Source organism: Vulpes vulpes, chromosome 8 (assembly GCF_048418805.1).
Source record: "Vulpes vulpes isolate BD-2025 chromosome 8, VulVul3, whole genome shotgun sequence".
NCBI lineage: Eukaryota > Metazoa > Chordata > Mammalia > Carnivora > Canidae > Vulpes > Vulpes vulpes.
The window spans coordinates 32,311,548-32,338,396 of NC_132787.1; the positions used below are offsets into that span (position 1 = coordinate 32,311,548).

The 26,849-nt window shown below is 42.6% G+C and overlaps 1 protein-coding gene across 10 annotated transcripts in view; it reads left to right on the forward strand.

The window, feature by feature from the left end:
- GRIN2B (glutamate ionotropic receptor NMDA type subunit 2B) overlaps positions 1-26,849 on the forward strand; it is a 411,663-nt gene that overhangs the window by 357,383 nt on the left and 27,431 nt on the right. For all 10 annotated transcript variants that reach the window (XM_072765991.1, XM_072765996.1, XM_072765993.1 and 7 more), the window contains 5 exons: positions 1,644-1,846; positions 2,596-2,767; positions 2,987-3,140; positions 6,405-6,530; positions 9,427-9,656. In XM_072765991.1, the coding sequence (XP_072622092.1) occupies positions 1,644-1,846; positions 2,596-2,767; positions 2,987-3,140; positions 6,405-6,530; positions 9,427-9,656 (885 nt within the window). The remainder of the gene's footprint in view (positions 1-1,643; positions 1,847-2,595; positions 2,768-2,986; positions 3,141-6,404; positions 6,531-9,426; positions 9,657-26,849) is intronic.

Genomic DNA, 26,849 nt, shown 5'->3' on the forward strand with positions numbered 1-26,849 from the left:
TAAATATCCCCATATGGCTGGAAGCCATTTGGATATTTCTGCTTAACAAATAAGTACTCTTAGCAATATGAAGAAAACCAGACTTGCACAAATATAGGGCCTTTGGTACGGAGAAGACAATACACAAAAAGGAAAGCAAACATTTGGTTCAGTGCATAATTCTGAATACAGAAGTCAAACATGGTTTGCACACTTGGCAAACCCTGGCACCAAGGTTAATGCTCAACAAGTTGGTCCTGGACACCAAGCTGCTGACCATGTTATAGTGATCCAATAAAATAAGGGCAGTAGCTGTACAGACCTAATACAGGCATGGAAATAGCACCTACTAGGCAGGTGGGAGGGAGATAAAAACCACACCTAGGGAGTTTCTAGGTAGAAACCCCACCGTAGACAAAAGCAGACACAAAGGAAGGCATTTTGGTTTTGTGTGAATACGGAAATCTAAGCCTATTTGCTTGAAAATTTATGAAGTACTGCCCATTTGTTGCTCCTTACTGATTTATGTAGTTCATAATTAAGTAGTTTTGTAGTCCTGGTGCCTCACTTATGCTGCTAATTTGCATTGCTCCATGGAGGAAATTATAGATTGGGAAAACGCAGGAGCTTACAATCCATAATTCCTGTGATAATTGAAGATCTTTGGTTATAGAAAATGAAAAGGTGTTCCCTCTTCAGTAAACTCAAGGGCAGAGTGAGAACAAGAACCCACCAACGAAGTCCTACAGATTCTATTATAAAAACAGGAATGAATGGCTCTTCTAAAAGATAATGGGACCCACACATTTCTCCCAATGATTGGCAGCAGGGCCACCATGTGAATGATTCCAGGGGGCATCCACTTCTCACATTGGAGTATATTTGAGTGGTGCTCCCTGAAGTTGGGGACACAGCCTGTGCACACAGAAAGATCTATATGGTCCATCCCAGGGCTCCCACCCAACCCAGCAGGTGCATACCTGCTTTGACTTGTGGCATTCACGACCAGCCCAACCGTGCTTCCTTCCCCAGCTAAGCTATGTCAGTATTCTTTAATCCTGACTTATCATTTTATTCCAATTCAGATCTACTCAGTTCTCCACATGACTTCCCACTGGACTTCTGTTACAAGCCAAAACACATCCTTCTGGCTCATTTGCTCCAGTCATTCTGTTGACCTTTCCAGAGCTATTTGCTGCTTTCACTATCATGCTCCTTGTTACAGTTAAGTAGAAAAAACTGCCAGCCACACAAGGCAGGAGACTCTGTCATCCTCCCAGCACTTGGTATAGGCTTTAGTGTTAGCACTTAACCATCTATCACTGTAAACATTTGTTTACATTTCGGACTTCCTCACTCAGTGTGAGTTTGATGAAGGGCAGAACGATGCTTCTTTGAGCCACAAGGTTTTGCAGGGTGCCCAGCACATAGTAGATCCTCTTTTTCACGTATGGTAAGTGAGTGAGTAAATGAATATATTACCTTTCTTAGGTATGGACATGGTAGTCTTATTCTGAGCATATGGGTTAAAAAGCATTTCCTCTCTATTGTGTACAATGCCTGTGTCCATTGACCTTTGTTTAATAGCTTCCTGGGTGATGCTAGGAGAAGCTGCTAGGATCTATTGCCAGTGGTTTCTGAGTCTTTTGTTTACCCCCATGCAGGTGGGGAAGTGGAAAGACAAATCCTTGCAGATGAAGTACTACGTGTGGCCCCGAATGTGTCCTGAGACAGAAGAACAGGAGGATGACCATCTGAGCATTGTAACCCTGGAGGAGGCCCCCTTTGTCATTGTGGAGAGTGTGGACCCTCTGAGTGGAACCTGCATGAGGAACACAGTCCCCTGCCAAAAACGCATAGTCTCTGAGTATGGCCCCTTCCCCAGTGCTCTGGGTGGCATGGGATAGTCAGATTTAGTATGGCTGTCAGCACCTGCCTGAGCAGGGGCCTGAGGCATAGAATGAATTTGGTACCGTGTTCAATTTTCATTTACTACTGAGCAACGGAATGACTAGCAGTTCTGTGGTTCTGTCCAGGTCATGACCCAGGGGAATTACTTCTAACTGTGCTCACATATTTTTGGCCTTGCCTGGTCTCAACAACCAGGACTTCAAATTTATGGAGATTCAAATTTGCCTTGATGTTGAACTATGTTTTCTTGAGTCATCATGCCCTGTAATTTTGAGATTTAGAAACAATTTTGGAAATTGGTAAAACTAAGCTAAACTATTAGAAGTCAGGATGGTGATTCTCTTTGGTGAGGGTGGGAAATGCCTGGAAGAGAAAATAAAAGGGTAATTTTTCTGTATCTCAATTTGGTGCTGGTTAAATGGGTGGGTTCAGTGTGGGCAGATTTATCCAACTGAACCCTCAGGGTATGCACATCTTCCTGATGTATGTTATACTCCAAAGGAGAACTAAAAATTGGGAGAAAACATGGTTCAATGTGATGAGTTAATGAAAGAATTACAGTTCCGTGGTCTGATTTATTTCCTCACTCAGGTGCTGAGCGGTGAAGGGAGGACCTGCTTTTGGGTTGGAGCTTTAATGGTAAGGGTAATATCTGCTCTCTTGTACAAAGCCTTGTTTTGTTTTCTTGTTTCTTCAACTGGTTAGGAATAAAACAGATGAGGAGCCAGGTTACATCAAAAAGTGCTGCAAGGGGTTCTGTATTGACATCCTTAAGAAAATTTCTAAATCTGTGAAGTTCACCTATGATCTCTACCTGGTTACCAATGGCAAGCATGGGAAGAAAATCAATGGAACTTGGAATGGTATGATTGGAGAGGTAAGTGTCAGAAAGTAAGGGCCATTTCCATTTTTCATTTATTTTGTTTCATGCAAATATATAAAAAATGCTCATTTATACATTTTAGAAAATGGAAAACAGTAAATGGACTTTCCTGTTCCCACTATACGAAGGATACCACGGCCAGGCCATGTTTTCCTTGCAGTGGTCGTTTGCCTTCCTGAGTGCTCTAATTGAAGCATTGTGCCTTTCTCCCAGGTGGTTATGAAGAGAGCCTACATGGCGGTGGGATCACTCACCATCAATGAGGAGCGATCTGAGGTGGTTGACTTCTCTGTGCCCTTCATAGAGACTGGCATCAGTGTTATGGTGTCACGCAGCAATGGGACTGTCTCACCATCTGCCTTCTTAGGTAAGTGATATGCTTGCTGGTGTGAAGCAATTGGACATAAAAACAGGTACTTTATGTGAGGGTTAAGTGAAGGAGCACATGGCCAGGCTCTTTCAACCTGGAGGTGGTTTGCTAGTAGTTTATTTAATTTGGGGGTCTTGAGAATAGATTATTCTCAAACATGAAAACTGAAGAACACCCAAAACCAATAGGGTAGAATAACACCCTGTAAAGAAACAGTGCTGGGCCCCTACTTTAGTCCCGTTCCTGCCACTTATTCATCACTTGACCCTGAGCAAATATGCTCCATCCTGGGACTTCGTTTCATCATCCATAGAAGAAGACATTTCAACCAGCTGATTTCTGGGGCTACTTCCTGCTTTAATGATTTCTAATTCTAGCTATCATTGAAATACCTTTTTAATTGTCTTCCAAGAATTGAGCTCCAAGCTACCAAAAAAGGTTTTGTTTTTACATGCATTTTTCTGAGCTTTGCTAGGTACAGCTGATCCGATGCTTCCTCCCATTCTACACCATCCTTCCTCGTGCTGTTGTATACTTCTCTATTCTCCAGCATCTCTTATGTGTCAAAAGCCTTAGATATGATATAAGACCTGGTGAGATAAGGCCAAGATTTCAATTAGATGAGGTCCTTTGTGAGCTCATACCCCATATTTTTTTTCAGGGGCTGTGAGAGCAAAGGGTTGGAAAATAAAATGTCACCTTAAAAACAGGACATTGGACTGGGAGACAGGCAGCCCAGCCTGGGCATAAACAAGCTGTAAGCCCTTGGACAAGTCACAAACTCTCTGAAGGACATCAACTTTTTTTTTAAATGAAGATATTGGAATAGACCTTGACTAATGTTTCTTTAAGCTCTATCCAGTGGGCAGGGGGGAAGGGAAGTTTTTAATGAGTGTACTATAAAGTGGAGTTATAGATCCCATAGAATTTTTCCATAAATTACTCGTTTCTCAGCTAGCCTTCTTACAGTGAAGCAGATTCTAGCCCTGCCAACTTTATGTGAAATATTAATAGATAGCACACACTCTATGCATTAATCCTCATAGCAGTTTTGTGTATTTCATTTGCTTTTCTCCTTTGCAAGGATAATTGGAACATTAAGAGATACAGACAAAACTACATTCTAATTCTAACCCATCACTATAGCACTAACCTCAGCTCCTGAACTGGAAGAGCCAGTGATATATCAGCATAGCCCTAGAATGACATAGCAATGCCAGGCAGGGTGTGTGTGTGTGTGTGTGTGTGTGTGTGTGTGTGTGTTTGGAGGAGAAGCAGTTAGTTGCTTCTAAGGGGTAAAAGAAGCCAACATTTATTAAACACCTATTTTGTGGTGTTCCAAGCATTACAGTATATCCTTTTGTTATATTATCTCATTGATACTCATTGATAGTATTATTATACCCATTTTATGGCTCAGGAAACTGAATCTTAGACCTGTTAAGGAATTCTCCAACAATCTATCAGTTCACAGCTAGTAGACCCAGGATTAAAGCCCAGATGTGGCTGCCTTTAGAGTCTGTATTCCGGTACTCATGGGGACATTTCAGAGTGCAACTCCTAATCCAGGCACTGGTGGACAGAGGTTAGGAAGTGATATAATGCAATGAGAAAGTACAAACTTTGCCCCAGAAGACCTCAGATTATAACCTGGCCCTGCCACTTTCTGGCTATGAACTTGGAAAGGACCTTGACTTCTGTAAAATAGATATGGTTATACCATAATGAAAGAGCCATTATAAGGATTATACAAAACATATGGTGAAAGTACTTTCTACATCGTAAAACCCAACACAAATGTTTGTTGTATTTTATGTACAAAAAGTTGCCATGGACTCAATGGAGGAAAAGAAAGCCTAGAGAGGATGCTTTTACTCAGTTATTCCCTAATCTTAGAAGTAAAATCAGGGTAGGACTTTAATTAGTGAGAACTGAGGGGGAGGGGCCTTCCTCACTCCACCATATAGAGGCTTTGAATTAAACCTGCTACCCTCACATCTCTGGCTGCCACTGAAAGGTTTTACATTTCACAGTTGGTATGTGTCTTATCAAGGTCCTTTTTAAATTGTTAAGTGACCAGGTTTTTATAATTCCCTTCAAAAATTCAAAAGTAATGTAGATTTCAAGTAAAGAAAATATTTTCTAATTTCCAACCAATCTTTCCCCTTTCTCAGCTTCATCTTTATTAATGATTTGGAAAGTGGAAAAAACAGTATGTTAATTTACTTAGTTATGAGTTTACAGTGTGATGTGACAGCTAAAAAGGCCAGAACTATTTTGAGACACAATTGAGGGAACATCATATCATGGGAAAGAATAGCAATTGTCCCTTTTTGTAGACCTTCAGAGAGGTGGCTCTTGGAATACAGTGTTCAATTTCTAGACACTTCTAAGCCAGAGAGATTTAGATCAGTGGAAGGGATTCAGCAATAATGATTAAATAAATTAAAGAAAGCATGTGTAGAACATTCTTGTTCTCTTTCCTAGTCTTATCCTATCAACTCTTTCACTTGGTGTTAGGGTATAGCTTGTAGTTGTTTTGTTAATTTCATCAGAGGCATGTTCCCTTGTCACTGCTACATTCCCACTATTACAGATACTGATTGTCAATATGGATGGATTTTTTTTGACATTGACTCCCATCCTCATACCCTAAAGCTGTCCCATAAAATATACCACATCACAATGGGTTGAAAAGTAAATGTAGGCTAGGAAGTCTAGGAGAGATGAGGCAAGAGGGCAAAAGAATTATTCATTGGATGCAGTTATTACTGAATCAAGTCAAGTCCAAAATAAGACTAAGTCTATGGAGCATGAATTTGTGCACAAAGTTTGGAAGCATCAGTGAAAGGTTTTCCAGGCCTCTACGGAGCAGTGTGGCCATATGGGTGACAACATAAACCAAGAGCCAGTCCCATATGATTCATTTACTCAGTATCTAGTACTTCTTATAGTTGCACATTTCCTGGCAATAGCAGAAACTATCTCAAAAAGTTCAGAAGAAGAAGCTCTCCTTCTCATGTGTTTGAAAGAAAATAGACCTTGACCTGCCTATCAGGGGAGTGGAGACATTCAGACACAGCCTGTCACTCTTCCTCAACCCGGGCTGTGGCTCTCTGAAGACATGCAACACACTTGTGGTTTGTTTCCCCTGCAAAAATACGTGTTGCCTATGCAAATTATATGCAAATTAAGCAGAATCTGGTGGGGTTTTTTTCTCTGTTTTAATTTTGAGCACTGATTTTTTTTTTCCTTCTCCAGAGCCATTCAGTGCTGACGTATGGGTTATGATGTTCGTGATGCTGCTCATCGTCTCAGCCGTGGCTGTCTTTGTCTTCGAGTACTTCAGCCCTGTGGGTTACAACAGGTGCCTCGCTGATGGCAGAGGTAAGCCTCCTGTAACTGTTGGATTTTTGCGTTTTTCTCTCTCGTTCTCAGTTCTGAGTTTCTATACTCTTCTTTTGGTGTCTTCCCACTCCCTGACTTATCCATTTTTGAAAATGAACCCTCAGCCTTCCATGTCAAAAGCTTGGCAACTCATTAAAAATACCCCAATTAAGAGGTTAGTCTGGATCTGTATGTCCCTCACTGGCAGGAGCCTCACCTAGCAAGCCCAGTTCTACCCCGGGGTAAATGAGCGGAAAGCTGGCAGTAGATTCATGTAGCATAAACATGTCAGAGGAAACTATTTTAATAACCTTAGGCTGTGAGCAGTCTGTCTGAACAGAAGGACCAACAATGCAGCTATACCCATATATTAAGAATAAAGAAAATGAGGCTGCCCCAGGATATACAGGGGGTAGTTGTGGCTAATGGAGTCCACCTCTAAGGTACAAGATCTTCAAAACCCATGACCCTGGCTCAGATACGTCTGCCAGGGAGCATAGACATTGTGTGGTTGAAATAAAATGACCAGCAGATAGTAGTTCTCACCCATAGCTACTGTTGAAGGTAGTCCAGTTTTCTGGCTAAGTGGGTCAAGAGATAGGAGGACTGCCCCTATGTTCGAGGCATTTATGAGACTTCATAAAACATTTGCTATATTCCTGAAGAGGTACATGGAACCCCTGTAAATAATCCAAACTTTGAGAATTCCAGGATTAGGAAATATTACACTTTTTTCCCTGAGCCTTCTCTCATCCAGAACGTGAGCTTTATTCTGAGATTGTACCTCCCAGAGGAAAGCCTTTTTTAACCCCAGCCACACAAAGAATTATCTGTAGGGCACTTAAAAGACAAAGGTGCTTGGACCTCATTTTCTAATATTCTGACTCGTTCCAGTGTTGGATCTCGGGCCACTAGCATGTTTCAAAGTAGTGGTCTTCTACCTTGGTTGCATATTAGAATAACCACCCACCCCACAGCAATTTAATAAGAATCTTTGGGGTTGGGGTGCTAGGCAGCTGTGTTATGTGAAAACTCCCCTAGAGTTTCTGTTGACTTCACAGTCCAGGCTGTGAACCACTACTGCCCTGTGTATTTCCAGGTTCAGACCTACTTTCTTATTTGGCTCATGCATTCTGGGGTAGACATTTGAATATCTCCACAATATGATACAGTCATGAAACCTTGTGCCTGTGCCAAAGGGTCTTCCAGAAGCCATGACCTACTTCCCATCCCAAGTGGCATTAGTAACAAGTGAAACATCTGAGAAACACACAAGTACATACATACGTTAACAGTGTGAGGAACTGGAGTGAGTGTATGCTCTCTCTTCTCACTTTGAAGAAGATCAAGGAGGCAAAAATCCAGCTACAAAATTCAAAGCAAGGGCTTACAAGTTACTTACTTTACCAAGGGGCACCTATCTTCACGAAGGAATTCAACTTGGACCACTTTAAATACCAAGTCTCCTTGGGGCATTTTGCAATGTACAAAAGCTTTGATTTATGAACAACTTTTCAGTTACACATCTGTTCCATGAAATAAGGTCCACACGCACAGATGTGTGTGCACAGTTAGATACTAGGCTTGACATGTGTAGTCACTGATTTAGTTGTCAGAGCAGATGCTATCGGGATCACAGATAGCATCATAAGACCTGTGCTAATGTGTTGTAAAACTGTGCGGGCAGATGTTCATTTCTGCAGTGGAGGGGCTACCTGGAGACCCAGACATCAGGCAAGATTTTGCCATCACCAAGCTTTGAAAGCATTGAGACCACAATAAATCTAGGAGCAGAAGACCTGCCACTGTGCATATAAAGGTTGGGTGGAGGAGAGTCAAAGACAGTCTGCCTTTCTGCCCTCAGTGAGTGTGGCAAAGCCAGGCATCTGTGATTTCTTCTCTGGCCTTCCTGATATCTTTTACACAAGCTACCATGGTAGGAAGCCCAGTTGGGATGTGTTGGCATTGGAGTGGGGTCGAAACATTTAGTGCTAAGCGCTCGAAGCTAAAGAAAAATGAGGGTAAGCGACTTTCAAAGGCATCTAGCAGCAGTGTGAATAAAATTGCAGGAGGCCCATGACAGTGGTAGAACATTCTCTCTAATTCTTGTTGACCTTTCTTAAAGTTGAAATCCTTTCCTGGTAGATAGAAATATAAATTTCAGGAATGACAATAATAAGGACACGAGTGTGACAATAGTGGGATAGTTGCCTTTGCTATTCAGTTTGGATGTGGTCTTGAGGGTCTTGTATGCATGGGGGCAGGAAAGGGGCTTCTCCAGTGCCCTGGCTGGGCCCTGAACACTAGTTGAAGCAGGATCACACACACACCGACAGGCCCCTGGATTTTCTTCCAAAGAAACCTCTTCTGATAAGTCAATCAGAGAAAGGCAATTATCATATGGTTTCACTCGTATGCGGAATATATGGAATAGCGCAGAGGATCATAGGGGAAGGGAGGGAAAACTGAATGGGAAGTCCTCAGACAGGAAGATAAACCACAGGAGACTCTTAAAAGAAAGAAGCTGAAGGTTGCTGGAGGGGAGGTGGGTGAGGGGATGGGGTAACTGGGTGACGGCCATGAAGGAGGGCACGTGATGTGATGAGCACTGGCTGTTATATGCAACTGATGAATCATTGAACTCTACATCAGAAACAAATGATGTACTAGATGTTGATTAATTGAATTTAAATTTAAAAAAAAAGAAATAACCTTCTCCTGCCTTCCTGAGGGTCCCAGGAGAAGAGAGGCATAAACTCAACTTAAAAGTGTCTGTATCTTAGTCGGAGGGTTTCCTGCTCTGAGCAGGAACTCACCCAGCTCCGTGTATCTGTTGGTTTACATAGAACCAGTGACTCTGTCTTACCTTTCTGTCCCTGTCTTTTGATCCCGGCAGAGCCAGGTGGCCCGTCTTTTACCATCGGCAAAGCTATTTGGTTACTGTGGGGTCTGGTGTTTAACAACTCCGTACCCGTGCAGAACCCAAAGGGGACCACTTCCAAGATCATGGTGTCGGTGTGGGCCTTCTTTGCTGTCATCTTCCTGGCCAGCTACACTGCCAACTTAGCTGCCTTCATGATCCAAGAAGAGTATGTGGACCAGGTTTCTGGCCTGAGTGACAAAAAGGTAAGAGAACCACCTGAGAACCTCCCCCACCCCATATTTCCCTCAGTCCCGCTCTGAGCCATACAGCACATTCTCGCGTACCTGTTCATTTTCTCCCTCTATAGAATCAGCAGGTCTTTCTTACACCTGCTCACACTGGGACGTGGCAGCAAAAATCCATTTCCCTACTGAAATAATGGTGCTGCACCTTCGCTTCCTGATTTGTGAAAGGTTGGCACAAGTGCGCCCCAGGCTGCAAATAAGGGGCTTGGCATGTTAGTGGCTTCCCAAGAACATGGTACCTCCCGCTGGACGTGCTTGGGTGGCCGTGAGCACAGGGCCGCCCGTTTGGTGTGTTATTAGAGGGCCGCCCCCTGCACCCACACTGAGAGCGCTGGCCCATTGTGGCCTTCATTTTCCTCCCAGTGGTATTCAGCCGTGGGCTCTCCGTTTGTTCATGGGCATGCTCCTGTGTTCCTAGGGCTAAGAGGGAGGGTGGTTCACATTGTTCCCGAAGAGAACTAACTGCTATTTAACTCAATGATTGCCCTGTGTGGTGCCGATGAATAGGTAGCCCCCATATACCAATTGCAGGCCTCCCTGCCGAGCTATGCTGCTGAGAGAGGAAGGAAAGTATCTGCAGGTTTGTGTCTTTTCTGGACGAGGATGTGCCAAACCTGTCCTAAATGCCACACTCTCTAGAGTTTGCTTGGAGCATCACGGTCTCTGCCGGCATTCTGTCTCCTGAAACCATGAGGGCTGGGCTGGTCCGAGATGAGTGATAGGAGCTACCTCCAAGGAGTGGCCAGTAAAACTCACAGATGCCGCCACATAATTCTGGAGACTTTCTCTCAGAACAAATTTCCCACCCTTTGTTTCCTTAAGTTTTAGAAAATGTGACTTCCCACCCCTTTCACCAGGATGGAAGCTATGAGATATGGACACGTGTGTTTGGAAAGGATAGGTCAGATAGCTAATGATTTCATTAGCTAGGGGCCTAGGTTTCCCCCAAATAAAACCTTCAACCCGTAACAAATGGTTTGAGAAGAGTAAGAGGGAAGAGCCAGACTTTTTGAGAGCACAGGTTCTGATTTCTCCATCTATTCATCTCTACTCACCAGGAACTCTCAAAAGCATGTAAGGAAAGTAAAGAAACATCTAGAGAATGAAAAAAATATATATGTGTATGTACATATATGGATCGTTCACTGTGTTTACCTTTTCACATTATCTCTTCCTCTAATTTGTCTTCCTTTATTTTCTCCTTTATTTCTGAAAATAATACCCCTCTTGTAGGTCCTTCTCCATCATTTTAGGTTTTTATTTACTTTTCTAACACATGGTTTATTATTCATTTATTCATAGATTCATGCATTTATTACTTAATTCATTTTAAACATTTCTCTTTGCTCCTTCGTCAACATCTTTCATCATTATGATCCTGGCTCAGAAAAGTTGAATTAGATACCTCCCTTCATCTCTTGTTACACCAATTTTTGTGCCTGTTGCCATAGCGTGGGCAGGGTGGGGTTAGGAACGACTTTATCTATCAGGGCTCTGTACTTGAATGTGGCATAGGTGAGGTGGACCATGCCCATCCTAAGACATGGATGTGGCAGCAGCATGGTGGACCATGTCCTCACATGTGGATTTGGCAGAGGTATGGCTGACATCATACTGTGGAGAGGTTTGGTGGAGCATGTCCCCACACACAATATGGTAGAACCATATTGCCATGCAGTCAATAATATGGCAGAGGTACTGTGAACCACAGTCCCTCTTGGAGCTCTGGGCTACTAAGTGAGAGAGCCACCATATTATGTTTTCTTCAAGTATCTCTGAGGAGTACTTAGGATGCTGTATTTATCTTTCCCATATATTCATGAGCCACCCAGCAATGACCATATGATTTCCTATTTGAAAGAAGAATGATTAAGGTGCAAGGAGATTGTTTTCCCTTCCGTGGTTTTGAAAGAATATATCGCTCGAGGCTGCTTAAAGCAGAGAGGCTGTGCACTTGTCTGTCCTCCACACCATGTTGGCTATGTTCTGAGAAGTTAGATCCCATTGGTTCTTTGCCTAAACAACTTCAGTGACTCCACTGCGTGTATAAAAACTTTTTTTTCTTGATGCGCCTCTCCAGGCCTTTACATATGATTCCCATTGTGCTCCAGCTCTTCCATCTAGTCAGCCACTGCTTAGGCTCTCGCAGCCTACGTTCCAGGCTTCCTTGACTTCTCATCCTCCTGGCCGTGCCTTTATCTGTACATCTGCCTGGGATGTTCTTCTCCTGATTTCTTCATTCAAAACTCCTACTGAACTTTTAAGACCCAGATTAAAGGTCACTTAATTTGTGGAGCTTTCCTTGGCCTAAGTCATTCTCTCCTCTGACGTGGCAGTCATTCATCCCTTTATTAATAACACCTGTCATCCATATTGTCCTGTAATAATCTGGAGACCTGGACCTGACTGTATCTCCCCCATCTGACCATGAGCCCCCATCAGGGTGATGACCATAACTTGGATTATCCTGTGTGGGTTTTTAAAAGTCTATTGGGAGAGGAAGACAGGATATATTTACTGAAGTGCCTCTCACACAAGGCAGAGGACTAAGCATTGTAGGCAGAGAAAGCAACAAGAGAGCAAGAACCCTTTAACAACTGTCTAATTTGAAAATACTTGCAAATGGTTATCAGATGCATTTTAGAACTTCGCAAATGACAAAATAGTAAAGTGTAAGCTTCCGACTAGGCAGTGTCAACATAATTTACATAATTATAGAAAACATTTAAGTAACTAATGACATATAACGCATATCAGTGTCAGGAATGCTAATATAAATCAGAAAGAGAGTTTTCTGAAAGTGCACTTAAAATGTCAAAATTGATACTAGTTTCCCTTCACAACACCTTAAGAAAACAAAGTCTTGGGCCTGACTTTGCATGACAGCAAGTGTATTCTATGAATTTAGAAAAAGAAATGTAAAGAATGAAGTCGTCAAGACAGGAACATTGTGAATAAAAATGAGGTGATTTTGGAGATTCTTTTTTCAATGAAATTAAATTTTCATCAAGGAAAGTAACATTAAAAATGGAAAGGAGTTCTTAAACTTGTTTTGACTGTCACGGATGGCATGTCTTCCGTTATAACTCAGATCAAATGGTAAATATCTTGCAGTGATGATGGGAAGGTATTTATAGCCATTAAATTTATTTATCTTTAGGAAATTATCTTTAATTTTATGGCAGAAAAGTGTTTCCAGATCTCATTTATGGTAAGGTACCAAATCAGAATGTTCAGAGTTAAATTTCCATGAAAACCTATTTTGGGGCTCTTTTTCACTGGATGGCTTCCATCTTGCAGTAGCACATTACATCAGTGAATTCAGCATTATTCCACTACATGCTGTAACTAAATATGGGTGCAAGTTCTAACATTTAGCAGCCCTACTGTACATTCCATCAGTTCTCCCAGTGGGAGGAGAATGTAAGGAAACTGGTGACATCTTTCTTCTCTTAACAAAGAGCCCACCATGCTCATTCTCTTATTTCCCACCTACCCAGATGAGTTTCTCATTTTGCAGTCTGTCAGCCGTAGAAAGGAGGAGAAAGAACTTGGCCACCAGGTGAAGGAAGGGACATATTTGCTGGACCCTAGGTTCATTATGCATGTTACTTCTATTTTATGTGTTCTCTGCACACATAGTACACAATGTTTATTCCCATTTTACAAAAAAGAACTGAGACTCTGCAAAGTTTACTGACTTCCCTAAAGTCACACATTCTCAAGTGACAGAGCTAAAAGATTTGAGTCCCTGTGCATTTGGCTAGAAAATCACTTTGCCAGGACATCTCCCTTGTAGCTCATCCCAGACAAAGTTATGATGTCACTAAGGATCGGTATTGACACCCCTGCCCCTACTTAGTCATTTACTTTTTGATTCTCTCATTTAATGACTTTCTCTATCAGTTTCACTAAACCCAGAGGTCACCTTACACTGCCACCACCAGGACTATCATTACTACTTCTGCTATGGATAATGGTAATAACAATCATCATCATTATTAATAGAACTTCAACAAGAATATCTCAGCTTGAACATTTTTTTCAGCTCATACAAGGCAGGCATAAGGCCAGTGACATTACACAGGTTATCTTATGTAATGCTGCTCTTAATGTTTTTATCTGTCGATGACGAAACTGAAGCTGGGAAGGGTTAAATCATTTCCCTCCTCATGTGCTTTGCTACCCACAGCCCCTGACCAGTGTGCCATCCTGTTTAGATCCCAGAGCTTGTTTTCATTCACCTTCCTCCTTCCTAACCTCCCATTTACCTTGTCAGAGCATAACAAGGTAGATCCTTTTCCTCTCTCAGAAAGCAGCTATCTGATGAACTGATCCCAGTAATTACAGAGTATTGTAACATTTATACTTTCTTTAAGAAGTTTTTCCGAGGCATTACTTATAACAGAGATGGATGGCGCTTTCTAGTACTCGTACAGGCTGATGGCCCACAAATGGACTTTATCTTGAGCCTGTTGTGACCTTGAGCTTGAAGCCACTGTTGGAGGGTGAGAGAGGGGTGGCACTAGGAACAAGAAGGGGCCCTTTTGGAGTCAGGGGTGAAGGAAGGAGAGGCTGCCATCTGACCATTGGCTTCCCAAGGGTGTTCGGATACATCCTGCTTCACACACCCCTCCCACCAATGTCACATGTGCCCACAGTATATTTTGCAATTCTTTACCTCAAGGAACTGTAGGAATTTTTATTAACTTTAAAATGTCCAAAAGGTGCTTGTCTAATTAATGAGGGCAACCACCTTTGCCAGCAACATTGGAGGTGCAATCAGGACAGCTTTCTAACAACCAAACGAGGACCCATGGCTTTTCTAGATATGATTATTCCATGTGAAGTCCCATAGCACCTTGGAGTCACCTTATATCCTTTTGGAATGTAGACAGTGTAGGACTTTTAAATCAATGTGTGAACAAGTCAGTATGCGTTCTGGAAGAAAACCTGCCTGGTGATAAGCATAATTATACCACAGTACACTGATATGTAATGATTGAATGGTATTTGAGCACATGAGGAAATGGGCCATGATTTCCACTGTACAGATGTGTCTTCCTTGCCCTATTAATTTTAGGCTGAAAGCCAGTGAGAGACAGCTGACCTCAAGCCTGATCTGTCACACCTTGGTCCTGGAGCAGACAATCTTGGTCAGAACACCAAATACTGAGCCAAAAATAGCTTACTATGGAAAGTAGCGGGCATGACTAACTAGCCAGAGAGCTAGAAATGAGGGCCTGGACTGGACCTTCAGGTAGCTGAGTAAAATAGGGTGTGATTTTTTTGTGTGGGAGTCCTGCGGACTTGTCAAGCAACTGGTCCTCTTGTAGCAGCTGGTCAAGAGCAATTCTGGAGGAAATAAGAAAAGAAAACATCCAGAAGCCTGAGATGACACAGGGGAAGAGGACATGCATGTGTAAGGGAAGGGACTCCTGCCCCTTTGTCTCTCAGTTACCAGAACCAATCTGACATTGTACATAGGCTACTATCCAAGTACTGAGCCTCCCTCGTTCCTTCACCCATGCATCCAGTTGCTCAGGGTTGACTCTCACCACTTTGCTAGTGTCATTTGAGAATGGGACTACGTCTGCTTGTTCCTAATTCCTGAGTCCATTTTTGACCTACCCAGACGCCTTGACTGAGACATCCAGTGGGGCTTTGCAGTGGTCACCCTCCCAGTCCTAGGATGCAGATGGCTTGGTGCTAACTACTGGGCTCACAAGGGGGGCCCAGAGCCGCCTTTTTCTCCTTTCCATGTACCCCTTCACAGCATCAGGCTTCACCTTGTCCTCTTTCTTTGAGTGACCACCTGCTTCCCAACATTCCATGGCTTCCCACACAGGATTCCTCACCTCTCACCTCTGCTGTACTGTTGGAGCTTTTCATGGGTTAAATGGACTTCCCCTCCCAAAAGATCCATCCATGTCCTAACCCCTGGATCCTCTGAGTGTTACCATTATTTGGGGGAAAAAAAAAAGATCTTTGCAGACGTAATTAAGTTAAGGATCTCATGATAAGATCATCTTAGATTATCCAGGTTAGATTGTCCAGGCTTAATCCAATGACAAGTGTCCTTATAAGAGAAAGGCAGAGATTTGACTGAGAAGAGAAGATCAGGGGAAGGCAGGAGCAGAGTTTGGAGTGTTGGAACTATAGGAGCAATCTGGAAGCTGGAAGAGGCAAGGAACAGATTCTTCCCTAGATCCTCTGGAAGAAGCACAGCACTGGCACTTTGATTTTGGACCTCTGGCCTCCAGAACTGTGTGAAAATAATGTTGTTTTAAGGCGTCATGTCCATGGTAGTTTGTTATGGCAGCCCCAGGAAACTAATACAGGGCCTTTGTGACTTTCTTACAACCTGTTCTCTCAGCTCCGTGCAGATGTTAGACTTTCGGGTTTCTCCTACTCGTTTCAGTCTCCTCCATAAGCATCCAGCCCCATTCTTCCAAGATGGATATTTCTTACAACAGGATCCAGTTCACATCCTCTTCTCAGGAATCTCCTTTGCTTCAAAGAATTGATCTCTATCACACTGAAGATTGCAGAGACATGTTTTACATACCACGGAATCTTCTCCATGTTGCTGAATTTTAGGGAGGCAGTAAAAAACCTAAGCATCATTGTGTGCTCCCATTTGCTTTGTCCTTGAGCCTGATTACCATTAGTTTGTCACAGCATACAGTATGTTCTATGTGTGCACACTTCCCACACAACCTTCTACTAGACTACTTCATAGTAACATCTCTAGGAAAAATCTTTTTTTTTTCTCTAGGAAAAATCTTTTTTTTTTCTCTAGGAAAAATCTTATTAATGCACCCCTCTCATATTCTGAATTGTGTTGCACAGTTCAAATCACAGAACTCTTAGGGACTTTATCTGATCATAAGGCACAGGTGATGTTTTTCTCAATAAAGGTAAACAGGTGTCCTCTCTTCATGTGGGTGAACATATCTTCCTTGTTAGATTCTATGTTAGCCAGGAATGAGCATGCATGTATGTACATGTGTGTTCATATGTGTATATATGTACACACAGATACATGCACATGTATATATACAGTTGGCCTTTGAACAACATGGAGTAGGGGCACCAATCCCCTGCACAGTAAAAAATCTGAGTGTAAGTTTTGATCCCCCAGAAATTTAACTGCTAATAGCTTATTGTTGGCTAAAAGGCTTACCAATTATATAAATAGTTGATTAACACATATGTTGTATATTTATATATTACATACTGCATCCTTACAATAAAGCTAGAGAAAAAAATGTTATTAAGAAAATCATAAGGAAGATGGGGTGTGCAGGTGGCTCAGGGGTTGAGCATCTGGTTCTTGAGTTCAGCTCAGGTCATGATTTCAGGGTCCTGCAATCGAGTGCAGGGTCGACTCCATGCTTAGTGAGGACTTTGCTTGAGGATTTCTCTCCCTCTCTCTCTCTGCCCCTCCCCCCTCCACTCAAGCTCTCTCTCTAAAAAGAAAAAAATCATAAGTGAGAGAAAATATATTTATAGTACTGTTTCAAAAAAAAAATCCTTATTTAAGTGGACCTGGGCAGTTCAAAATTGTATTGTTCAAAGATAACTGTATATGCATCCTCCAAAGGACATATAGACAACAGGATAGCTGGGTAGCTAGGAACTTGACACAAAGCTACATTAGGAACATGAGTTTCCCAGGTGCACAGAACATAAGCTTTACCACATGGATCTGAGGAAGACTTTCTTACCTGGAGAAAGAAGGTTTGTCTCGTTCTGTTGACATGAGCAGAACCATCTTTCTGTGAAATGAATCAGAACAAAATGAAATGAAGGCAGGAAGGAAGGAAGAAGGAAAGAAAGAAAAGGAAAAGGAAAAGCAAACCATCAGAACCAATCTTTGGCTCTACGTAACTCTTAGAAAGATGTCCCTAAGTAAGATATTGGAGGAATAGAAGGCATATTATTTCCTGGAGCCATAATATTTTTAAAAATAAACTAGCACGAGTATGAATTCATAATTTCCCCCACCTCAATTGAATTGAACTGGGCCCCAAATAAAAGCTAGCAATAGGCAACAAATGATTTCAGTTAACAGAAATCAAAGCATAGAGCATGGCATGCTGTATTTAAGTTTTAGGTATTCTGGGAGTAGGGAGAAGCTTGAGTACTTCTTTGAACTGGTTGGATCATATGAATTTATCTGTGTGGCTTCTGTCTCCAGCCTCTCTCCACCAGGCCATCTCTCCCAGGCTGGGAAGAACAAGGGGCTCCCAGGGATGATGGAATCTACTTATATCTGAGTTTCTGGACCTAAGGGAAGTCAGAGATCCCACTTAGCTGGCTACTGAAGGCAATTTCTTCATTCTGAAATTTATTTACATCAAAGAAACATAAGAGAAGTCCTTAACATCCTTTTCTCACTCCTGAAAAATAAAAAATAAAAATAAGTGTTTTGTATTAGGGGGCTAAACTTTTAAATGCACAATAAATCTTGGCCTGTGGGTTGAGGATTTATTAAGAATTAGTGTTTCATGCTGGGCAACCAAGTTCAAATCCTTTGAGACAAATTAATGTAGCCACAAAAATTTATATGTGGCCAAAGGCATCAGGCCTAAAATGAATCAGGGTTTAGGGATGTCACAGTTGTATCCACAGTAAATGTTGTGGTCTGTGCAGGCTCTGGGCTTTGTGGATGCTTCAGCCTTTTGCCCTTCCATTCCCCCCACCCCTTCTTTGTCATAATGATGGCAAGATTAGATAGGCTCCCAGTGGACTGTGTGAGGCCTGTTATATTTTTGGAAGCTTTCTGCACAGCTGGGCATGTGCTGGGGCCAGTGGGGCCCTGAGAATGCCGGAAGTCCAACCATGTGGTTCACAGTTTGATGCTGGGTTTTCCTCTCCAGCATGGCTCACAGAGCCATTAAGAGACCATCCGTACCCCGTATCTCCTCTGGTACTTCATCCAGTCTTGTCTGGGGGGCTCTGATTCAGAGTTTCAAGGGCAGTGTCTCCAGGCCAATTGACCCTGAGAGCTGCCCTATTGAAAAGAAGAAAATAAGTAGGCAAGAGGCTCCCTCAAGGTGTGGGTGCAGCTTGGACCTTCAGGAGTTCAGTCAGAAGGAGGAAGATCAGAGTTTCAGGCCTTCACTTTTAAAATTATATGGCTAGTCTGTCCGAATAGATCTTTCTGTTGCAGGGACACAGGAAAAATTGCTGCCTGGGAAGGGGTGTAGGATAGAGCAGACTATGAATATCAAAGTCACTTGGGGAACCTTTTTAAATAAATAGGACTCTGTCCATTCAGATAGAAGTAAAAGTCATGTGGGAAGCTCCCACCTAACAGGACCTGGCAGGAAGTAGCCGGGAAACCACAGGTATGAAGAGGGTCATGAGGACAAATTTCTTTGGGGGAGGTTACTAGAGGGCTATGACATCCCCCCCCCATTTTTCTCCCACTCCCCTCAAACCTACTGAAGGAGTTTTGAAGGGGTCATTTGGAGAGCTTGGTATTCACCCCTTGCAGTTAAAATGGAGAAGGGCTGGCATTCGACCTGTACCTGAGAGGATCAAGGGTGACAGGTCTTGGCTCCAGCCAGTCACATGATAGGTGGGCCTTTGTTCCTCAAGTCTAGATAAGGCCACATGGACAGGAGGGAGTCAGTCTGGGCCAGAAGTGGAGGCACATGTTTTTAAAGATCCCCTGCTCAAGGTCTTCCTCCTGAAGATGAGGCAGCCAAAACAGAAGTACACAGGAGGGGTGGCCTCAAATGGCAAAGCAGAAGGGACCCATGTAAGCAACCAGCTGCATTCAGGGAGTGGCAGACCAACGTCCTTACTTTGAGAGATTCTCTGGAGAACCCATGAACTTGTCTGACATGGAGGAAGGTCTGCTTTGAATGCTGGCCATGCATAGAGACCGTCTGTGCTAGATCACCACCAAGCCCCCTCAAGTGAGGGCTTTCCTGCCTCCAGGGATCTCTCCTGTCTCCACTGCCTTGCTCTCCACCCCAGAGTGGGAGGAGAACAGCTAGAACACAAGATCTGTAATAGCTGGCTTCCCTTCGACTTTTATTTTGGCTAGCTCATAGTCGCTGGGATTCCTGGAACCAAATCTGCCTGATATTCTCTGCCCTTCTTATTGAATATTTATTGAACTATTTAATGGACATCTGCTATGTGTCTGCTGTTAGACTTTTCACATTTGTTCCTACTTTTAGGCCTCATACCCACCCTTTAAAGTAAATATTACTGATGTCATTTTACAAATGAGGAGAGTCATGTAAGGGTTAAGCAGATGCACCGAAGTCCACAACCAGCAAGAGAGGGTGTCAGGATTTGATCTGAGGAGAGCTGCCCCCAGGGCCTGCAGCTGCCCCATATTACCACACCCACATAGCCCTGGGACTTCTTCGTGTGCTTCTGGAGGTGTTGGCCTAAGGCAGCAGAATCCAGTCAAGGCCCCTTTTATGGGAATCCTGTCTGGCCTGGCTCCTCAGATCTTCTTGAGAGGAGGTAGTGATTGTGGACCACCCCCCACCCCCCACCCCGGGGAGAAGATGGACCACTTTCTACCCAGCCATAAGTGCACAGGAACTTCAAAAAGACTTTGTTCCCGTGAATCTGGGAGTATCTCCAACAAGGGCTCTGTTGTCTTTGTTTCTGAACTCAGAGCCTCTTGCACATTTAAAAGCCACTGACTTAATGAGAGTTGACTGGGTGAATGAGTCAAACAGACAGAGACTGTCGTTGGGCGCTAAGCTTTTTCTCTTCTAGGAAGAAACCAATGTGCCTACTTACTCCAGCTAGAAAGGAAGATGTCACTCTCAGGAACCTTCCTCTTAGAGTAAAGAGGAAGAGGAAAGAATTGGAGAGGAGGGAAACATACCCTACAGCACCCCTCTGTCTTCAGCCTAGGATGGAAATAAGGCAAGAACAGTACTGGCTGTTTCTCAAGTACCCGTGGCAAGGAGGCCATGAGTAGCTTTAGTCCATAAACCACCTTGATATTAAAATTGCTGAATGCTTCATTCCTGAAAATGTGCTCACACATCTCTCAGCTTATCACTAGCAGCCCAGTGTGTTCTGAGTTAAGTGCAAGCCGGTTCAGTTTCTTGCAAGAACTGATTGCCAACAGACCCCGAGACAGCTGGGACTCAGCCTTTTTTGGACTGAGTACAAAAGAGATGTTGAGCTGGGTGTCATCCTGGTACTAAAGAAAGAATGCTAGAATGTCTAATGATGTCTCCTAGTGGCCTCAAATACAAATTGAACAAGATGGCTAACAGCATTGCATTATGAAGGACGCTGCAGCCACAGACCTCCCAGGCACAGGAACCTCTGGGGAATGAGCCTCTTTTTGCTCCCAGAAAAAAAAAAAAAATTGCATTTGAACACACAAGTTTACCACTCACATGCCTGTGCACGACACACCCACCCATCACTGCAAACACACACATATACCACAGAGGGTGCAGATGCAGCTCTGCCTTGGAGCACTGAGCAATTTTCTGCTTTTTCCTATTCTCCTTATAAAAGCGCGTCAAATTAATTGCGGCCAATTATGTACAAATCCCTCTCTCTCTGCCAATCAGGGCTGCCTGAACGGGCAAGAGGCGCTCTCACCTGCTTCATTATGCAAATTGATATTCAAACGTGGAAGAACAATGCAGCCTTCAGCACAGCAGTGATTCCAGGTTGCTAATGAGAAGAAGCTGCTGCCAGAGGAGTTGTTCTAATCCTCTGATGCTGACTGGAGAAGGCTGAGAAGGCTTCATGTGGCAGTGGGGCAGAGTCAAAGTCAGCACAAACTCCCAGGGCACCCATTACCCTGGTGCACCTTAGGCCCCCACATGGAGGGTCACCACTAGATCTGACAAGATTCAAAATGACTTGGAATCCAAATAGTGTAGACAGAGCAACTTGGTTCCTTAAACACCCCTGTCAGGTAACGATCATAAATATATTTCATAGGGCACGGTGGGCATCTAGAAGCATGGGGTCAAGTGTACCCCACATGTACTGGCACTCAGAATGCCTATGGTCAAAGTCAAGTGTGAACCATTGTGCAGATAGGCAAAAACAGTCCACACCCACACACAGAGGAAGAAATCGACAAACGCTGAGATCTCACATTATGAGATTAATTTATATGGAAAAGGTCTATACCTTTCAGCCAATCATTCTTTCAAGGACTACTCTATGCAGAGAAAGAGATATTTGATCCCTACTAATGACAGTTGTGAACTTTCTCTAATAGCTCCTCACCTTGTTGCCTTGCCTCTGCACTTCAAAATTTCTTGAATTGGAATTATGATCTCGCCCCTCAACCCCAAGTCATGGAAAAGAGGCTTTTAACAAAATTATGTAATTGTCGCTCGGGTCCTCTCCAGTGGGGATGGTAGAGCCAGACACCACATGCAGCAGTGTGGGGCATTCTGCTTCGCAGCTGTGGTCTCGGTGACGTGGAGTGGGGCTAGGAGGAGTTTGGTGGTGAGAAGTTGGGTGGCTTTCCAGCTCCCTGGAGTAGTCTTCATAACGTGGTTTCAGTTTTCAATTTGAAGTGTCATAAAATCGTACATTATCCAGTACACCTGTGTTCCAAGACAAGGCCTTCTAGGTTACAGATGACCCAGACAAATGGCCATTCCGCCACTAGCCCTCTGTTCTTTGGCAGTACCAGTGCTCTAGGTGAGCTACTGTGTACACTTAAAACCAACATGACATCCTTTCAGTATCTGAGGATGTGTGTTCAGTGAAGAGGTCAGCATCCCTGAAAGAAAATGGCTCCAAAGGCAGTCTACAAGTTGGGCCAATTGGTCTGAGTGGCCATTACTTTTTTTGAAATGGTTTCACATGCCTATACTTCTGATTTAAACATTTATATCAAAAATAAAAAAAAGTTTCAAACCATCTGCTTCTTAAAGTGGAAATGCCTTCGGGACCTTGAGTGATAGTTTAATCACAAATCAGTGAGACATTTTTTTAGACCGTCTCCCTCATAACACTTGGATGTGATCTATTTGGACTGAAAAAAGCAAGGGTTTTAATTTTGTGGATGTGGATTATGTAGGAAGATAGGGACTGTTAGGTCGGGATGCCTTGAAGGGGCGCTTAAGCCAGGAAGCAGGGAATGAGTGTACGAAGTGTAGTGCTAGAGTTAGCCCTAACCCCAAGGAAGGGGAGTTCCTTATCCTTTCTTCCAGGACTTTATCAGCCACTCATCTCTTGTCCCTAGGTAGCCTACCCATCCCCTTACCAGAGCCTGAAGCCATGTCAGTTACTATCCACTGGAATCAGTGATCAGATCCCTATTATTTCCTTCACAACAATGTAAGGTCCTTGAAGCAGTAGACACGCTTTCAGTAATTCTGTTCAGCTCCTGGGACAGTGCCTCCTACATCATAGAAGTGTGTTAAGTGAATGAATGTTCCCAGAACAGAAGCTAATAATATTAACACTAAAATTCTGCTCTCTTATGGATTAAATTGTCTTTAATGAGCTAACCATCTACAGTATTGTTTCTCTGGGGAAATATTATTTCTGTTTCTGAACAGCTGATTTATAAATGAACTGTTGAGGACAATGTGTTCATAGGTAGGAGCCGGCCTATTAAAAATTGCATTTCCAAAGCCAAAAATAAATTGACCTTTGTATTACGTGTTCTTTTGCAATGTTAGCCACTGTGGCCCTCATCCACAGTAATCACTACGAAAAGCCACATCTTGTAGTTATAGCCTCAGAGAGTGGACCAGTCACTAGTGACCATGGGTAGCATTCCCTGGGCTAGACGCTTTACATTCTCTGTCCCATTTGCTTATCCTCTCAAACCTTTTACGCAAATGCTAACTCTGCTTTACAGAAGAGAAAACTAAGTGTGTGGTATGGCTGGGCTCCCAAAAGCCTCTAATGCTTCAGTTTCCTAATTATAAAATGAGGATAAAAATGTAACCTACATGATAGCTATTGTACTATTAAAGACTTAGAATACCTGAAAGGTGTGCAGAACAGTGTCCCATGCATACTAATCCCTCAATAAATGTTAGGTCCGAATCCTATGGCAGACCTAGGGGTTGTGCCTAAATCCATCTCAGAAAGCCCATGCTGTTTCCAGTAGACGATTAACATGTACCTTGAAAGCCACAGACAAATTGCTGCTGATCCACTCTAGATCCCACTGATTGGTCCTTCCTCTACCCTTCCGGCTCCCCATACTTGCCTATTTCAGCGAGACTCAGGGCAGGGGTGTTGGTGAAGGGCAAGTAATATGTCAGGGCTGGAAAGGTGTGCAGGGGAGAATAGAGGAGTCACTCCTCAGTGCTTAGATTCCCAGAAAATAGCTCTGGATCCAAGGATGCATGGGAAAGGGTAACTGCCATGGGCAAGAGGTGCCCCATGCCTCTTTAGCCATCCTTCTGGGTCTTTTGAGAGAAAGCACTTAGGATCCTCCTAGGTGCAGAGTAAGAACTCAGTGGATGTTTCCAAATCTCTATCTGCCATTCATCACTGGGATAGAAAACAATAACTTTTTTTTTAAACAATAACTTCAAAGAAGATTTCATTGGACTACTGGGCTCCACCCCAAAGAATTTCCTACAGGTGTGGACAGATTATAATACTGAGTTTCTCTTAAAGCCTTCCCTGCTCCTGTGGTCTGTTTGTCCTTTCAGACTCTCAGGAAAAGTAGACCTAACTGTTCCCACCTCAAGCTCCCTTGGAGACTTAGAAAAGAACCTTAGCTTTGCTGTCAATTATTGATGAAACCAGAGTTTATAAGATTCCTGGCTTCACCATCATTGTCCACATTGAATAGTTTATTTAGCAATGGAAATTATGTTCTTAACTATCCTAAATGGTTGCCATGCTATTGTAATTTGTTCTCAGAGTCCAACCACACAGTCTTATCTCAGGAGTCCTAGCAGGTGCCACACTGCTCAGGGCTAAATCTTAAAGGCCCAAATAAGAATGACCAATAGTTGTGCTTCTTCATCTCAAAGGGTCTCTCCAGAAAGCCCTCATCTCCCTGGCAACCCCCTTGTTCAACTGGTATTCTACTTCCTACCAGAATCCTGCCCCTTTTCACATTTCTTTGGTTGATGAAGGCCTGTGTTATATCATCTTTCTGGCTTTTTATGTAAGTTTTTCTGTTCCCTGCACTTAGCATAATACATAGTATGTAATAGTAATTAATTTAACAAGTATTTATGGGATGGCCATCAATTATTCTATGGAAAGGATTGCCATACTTAGCAAATAAAAATACAGGGTATCCAGTTAACTTTGAATTTGTGGTAAGTGGCTAGTATGATTTTAGTTATGTCCTAAAATTTCATGGAAACCTTACCTGTGAGGTATTGGAGACATGCTGAGACAGCTTCTGTCTCATAGTCCAGTGAGGGAGGCAGACACTCAAACAGTTCTTAAAACAGAAAATGTTAAGTACAGTGGAATTTCCTTGGGTGTTCATTTCAAGATTAAATAAACCCAATCTTTTAACCTTTTACCTTAAAACTTGCTCTCCTTGCCTCCATCCACTTTCTGAACCTTCTCAAATCTCCATTGTGAGTTACAGAAAAGAACAAGCACACAATGACCATGGAGCCCTCCCAGTGGTACATCACAGGCCTGATGTTGTCCTTTCCACCTACCATACTTTCTAATATAGGCTCCCTATTTAAATAGCAACATTGCATTGTCAACTCATGCAGCTTGTGATCCACTAGAGCCCCATAATCTTTTTTGACCACACTTTTGACAAAGCCAGTTCTAGTCCCTTCTCATTCTGGAGCACTGTGGTTTTACATCCTGTGAGAGTTACTTTGTATGCTCCCTAATTGGACTTCATCCTTTTAATATCGTCATCCATCATGCCAGACTTATTGTTTTGATGTTTAATTCTGTTTCCCAAATGGCCAGCCATCCAATCCAATTTAGTGTCATAGCAGATTTAAAGAGCAAGTTTTCCATCCAATCACTAAAGTTAAGGAAAATGAGACCTTTCCCTGTTCATAAGTTTCTCCACACTCCCAACTCAAGTTGATTGTGTCTACCCCTTTACCCAAGTGTCCCTCTTGCCTAGTCACAGGGGCCTCTTTATTGATTAAAAAAAAAAAAAAAAAAAAAAACTTCTTCCTTTACAGCTTACTTTGGCATTGGCTAGAGACTTTTTCTCATTCTGTTCATTGGCTCCTGATTTGGAATATATAGAATAATTGTAAAGTAGGCTGGCTTTTCTATAAACCATTGACTGAAGGAAGATGACACGTGCATTGGAACCATTCAAAGGACTCAGTGGCCTGGTATCTTAAATGAATCATCATGGAACTCAGTAAGAGAACTTTGGAATAGCTTCCTAATGAATGGCTGAGACAATATCCCCATTAGTGCATATTTCCTCTAATGATGTCCACTCAGGATTTTAAAAATCTAAATGTGGAATGGACTCATCTAGATTATTTTCCCAAATAGTGTGTTGCAGTTCATAGACAAGCTGTCCTGCCAGTAATCCTGTCCCTTCAACCTGTTTGCTTATTCTACAAAAAGTCTCTTCACTAAGCCTGGAATGAACTATACCTTGGGTTTTATTTTAAGTGGAAAAGTACATTTTGACACGTTTATCTGATGCAAACTTGAAGGTATTCCTCTGAAAATTCACATCAGACCAAGCTAGTGAGGCTAGATGCAAAGAGGAAGGCATGTACAGGTGGTATATTGTTGGGAGCAAGAGTTCCCAGGTAACAGTGACTCTGTGTCCCTAAAAGGCTGTCTAAATTCAAGATATCCTGTAGGCAGGCCACCAGATAAGCATCTGATCTAAAATCTGGAAAAGACTCTAAAATAAGTTTATTTCTCTCTCAGGTTTTCTTTTTTACATTAATATGTTACATGGTATAACATACTGATAATATTTAACATATTTATAATATTTGTCTCTCCCTAGTATACTGTAATCTACATGAAGATAAGAATTTTTGTCTCTGTTCACTGATATATCCACTGTAACTACATAGAACCTTGCAAATATAGGTGCTCAAATATTTGTTGAACAGATTAATAATTTAGCCAATGAATGACTAAGAGTTATCTAATTCATATAGTGTTAATAGTTAAACCAATACTTTTCTTTCTTTATTAGCCATTTGGACTTGAGAAGCAGTAGAAGGTAGTTTCATA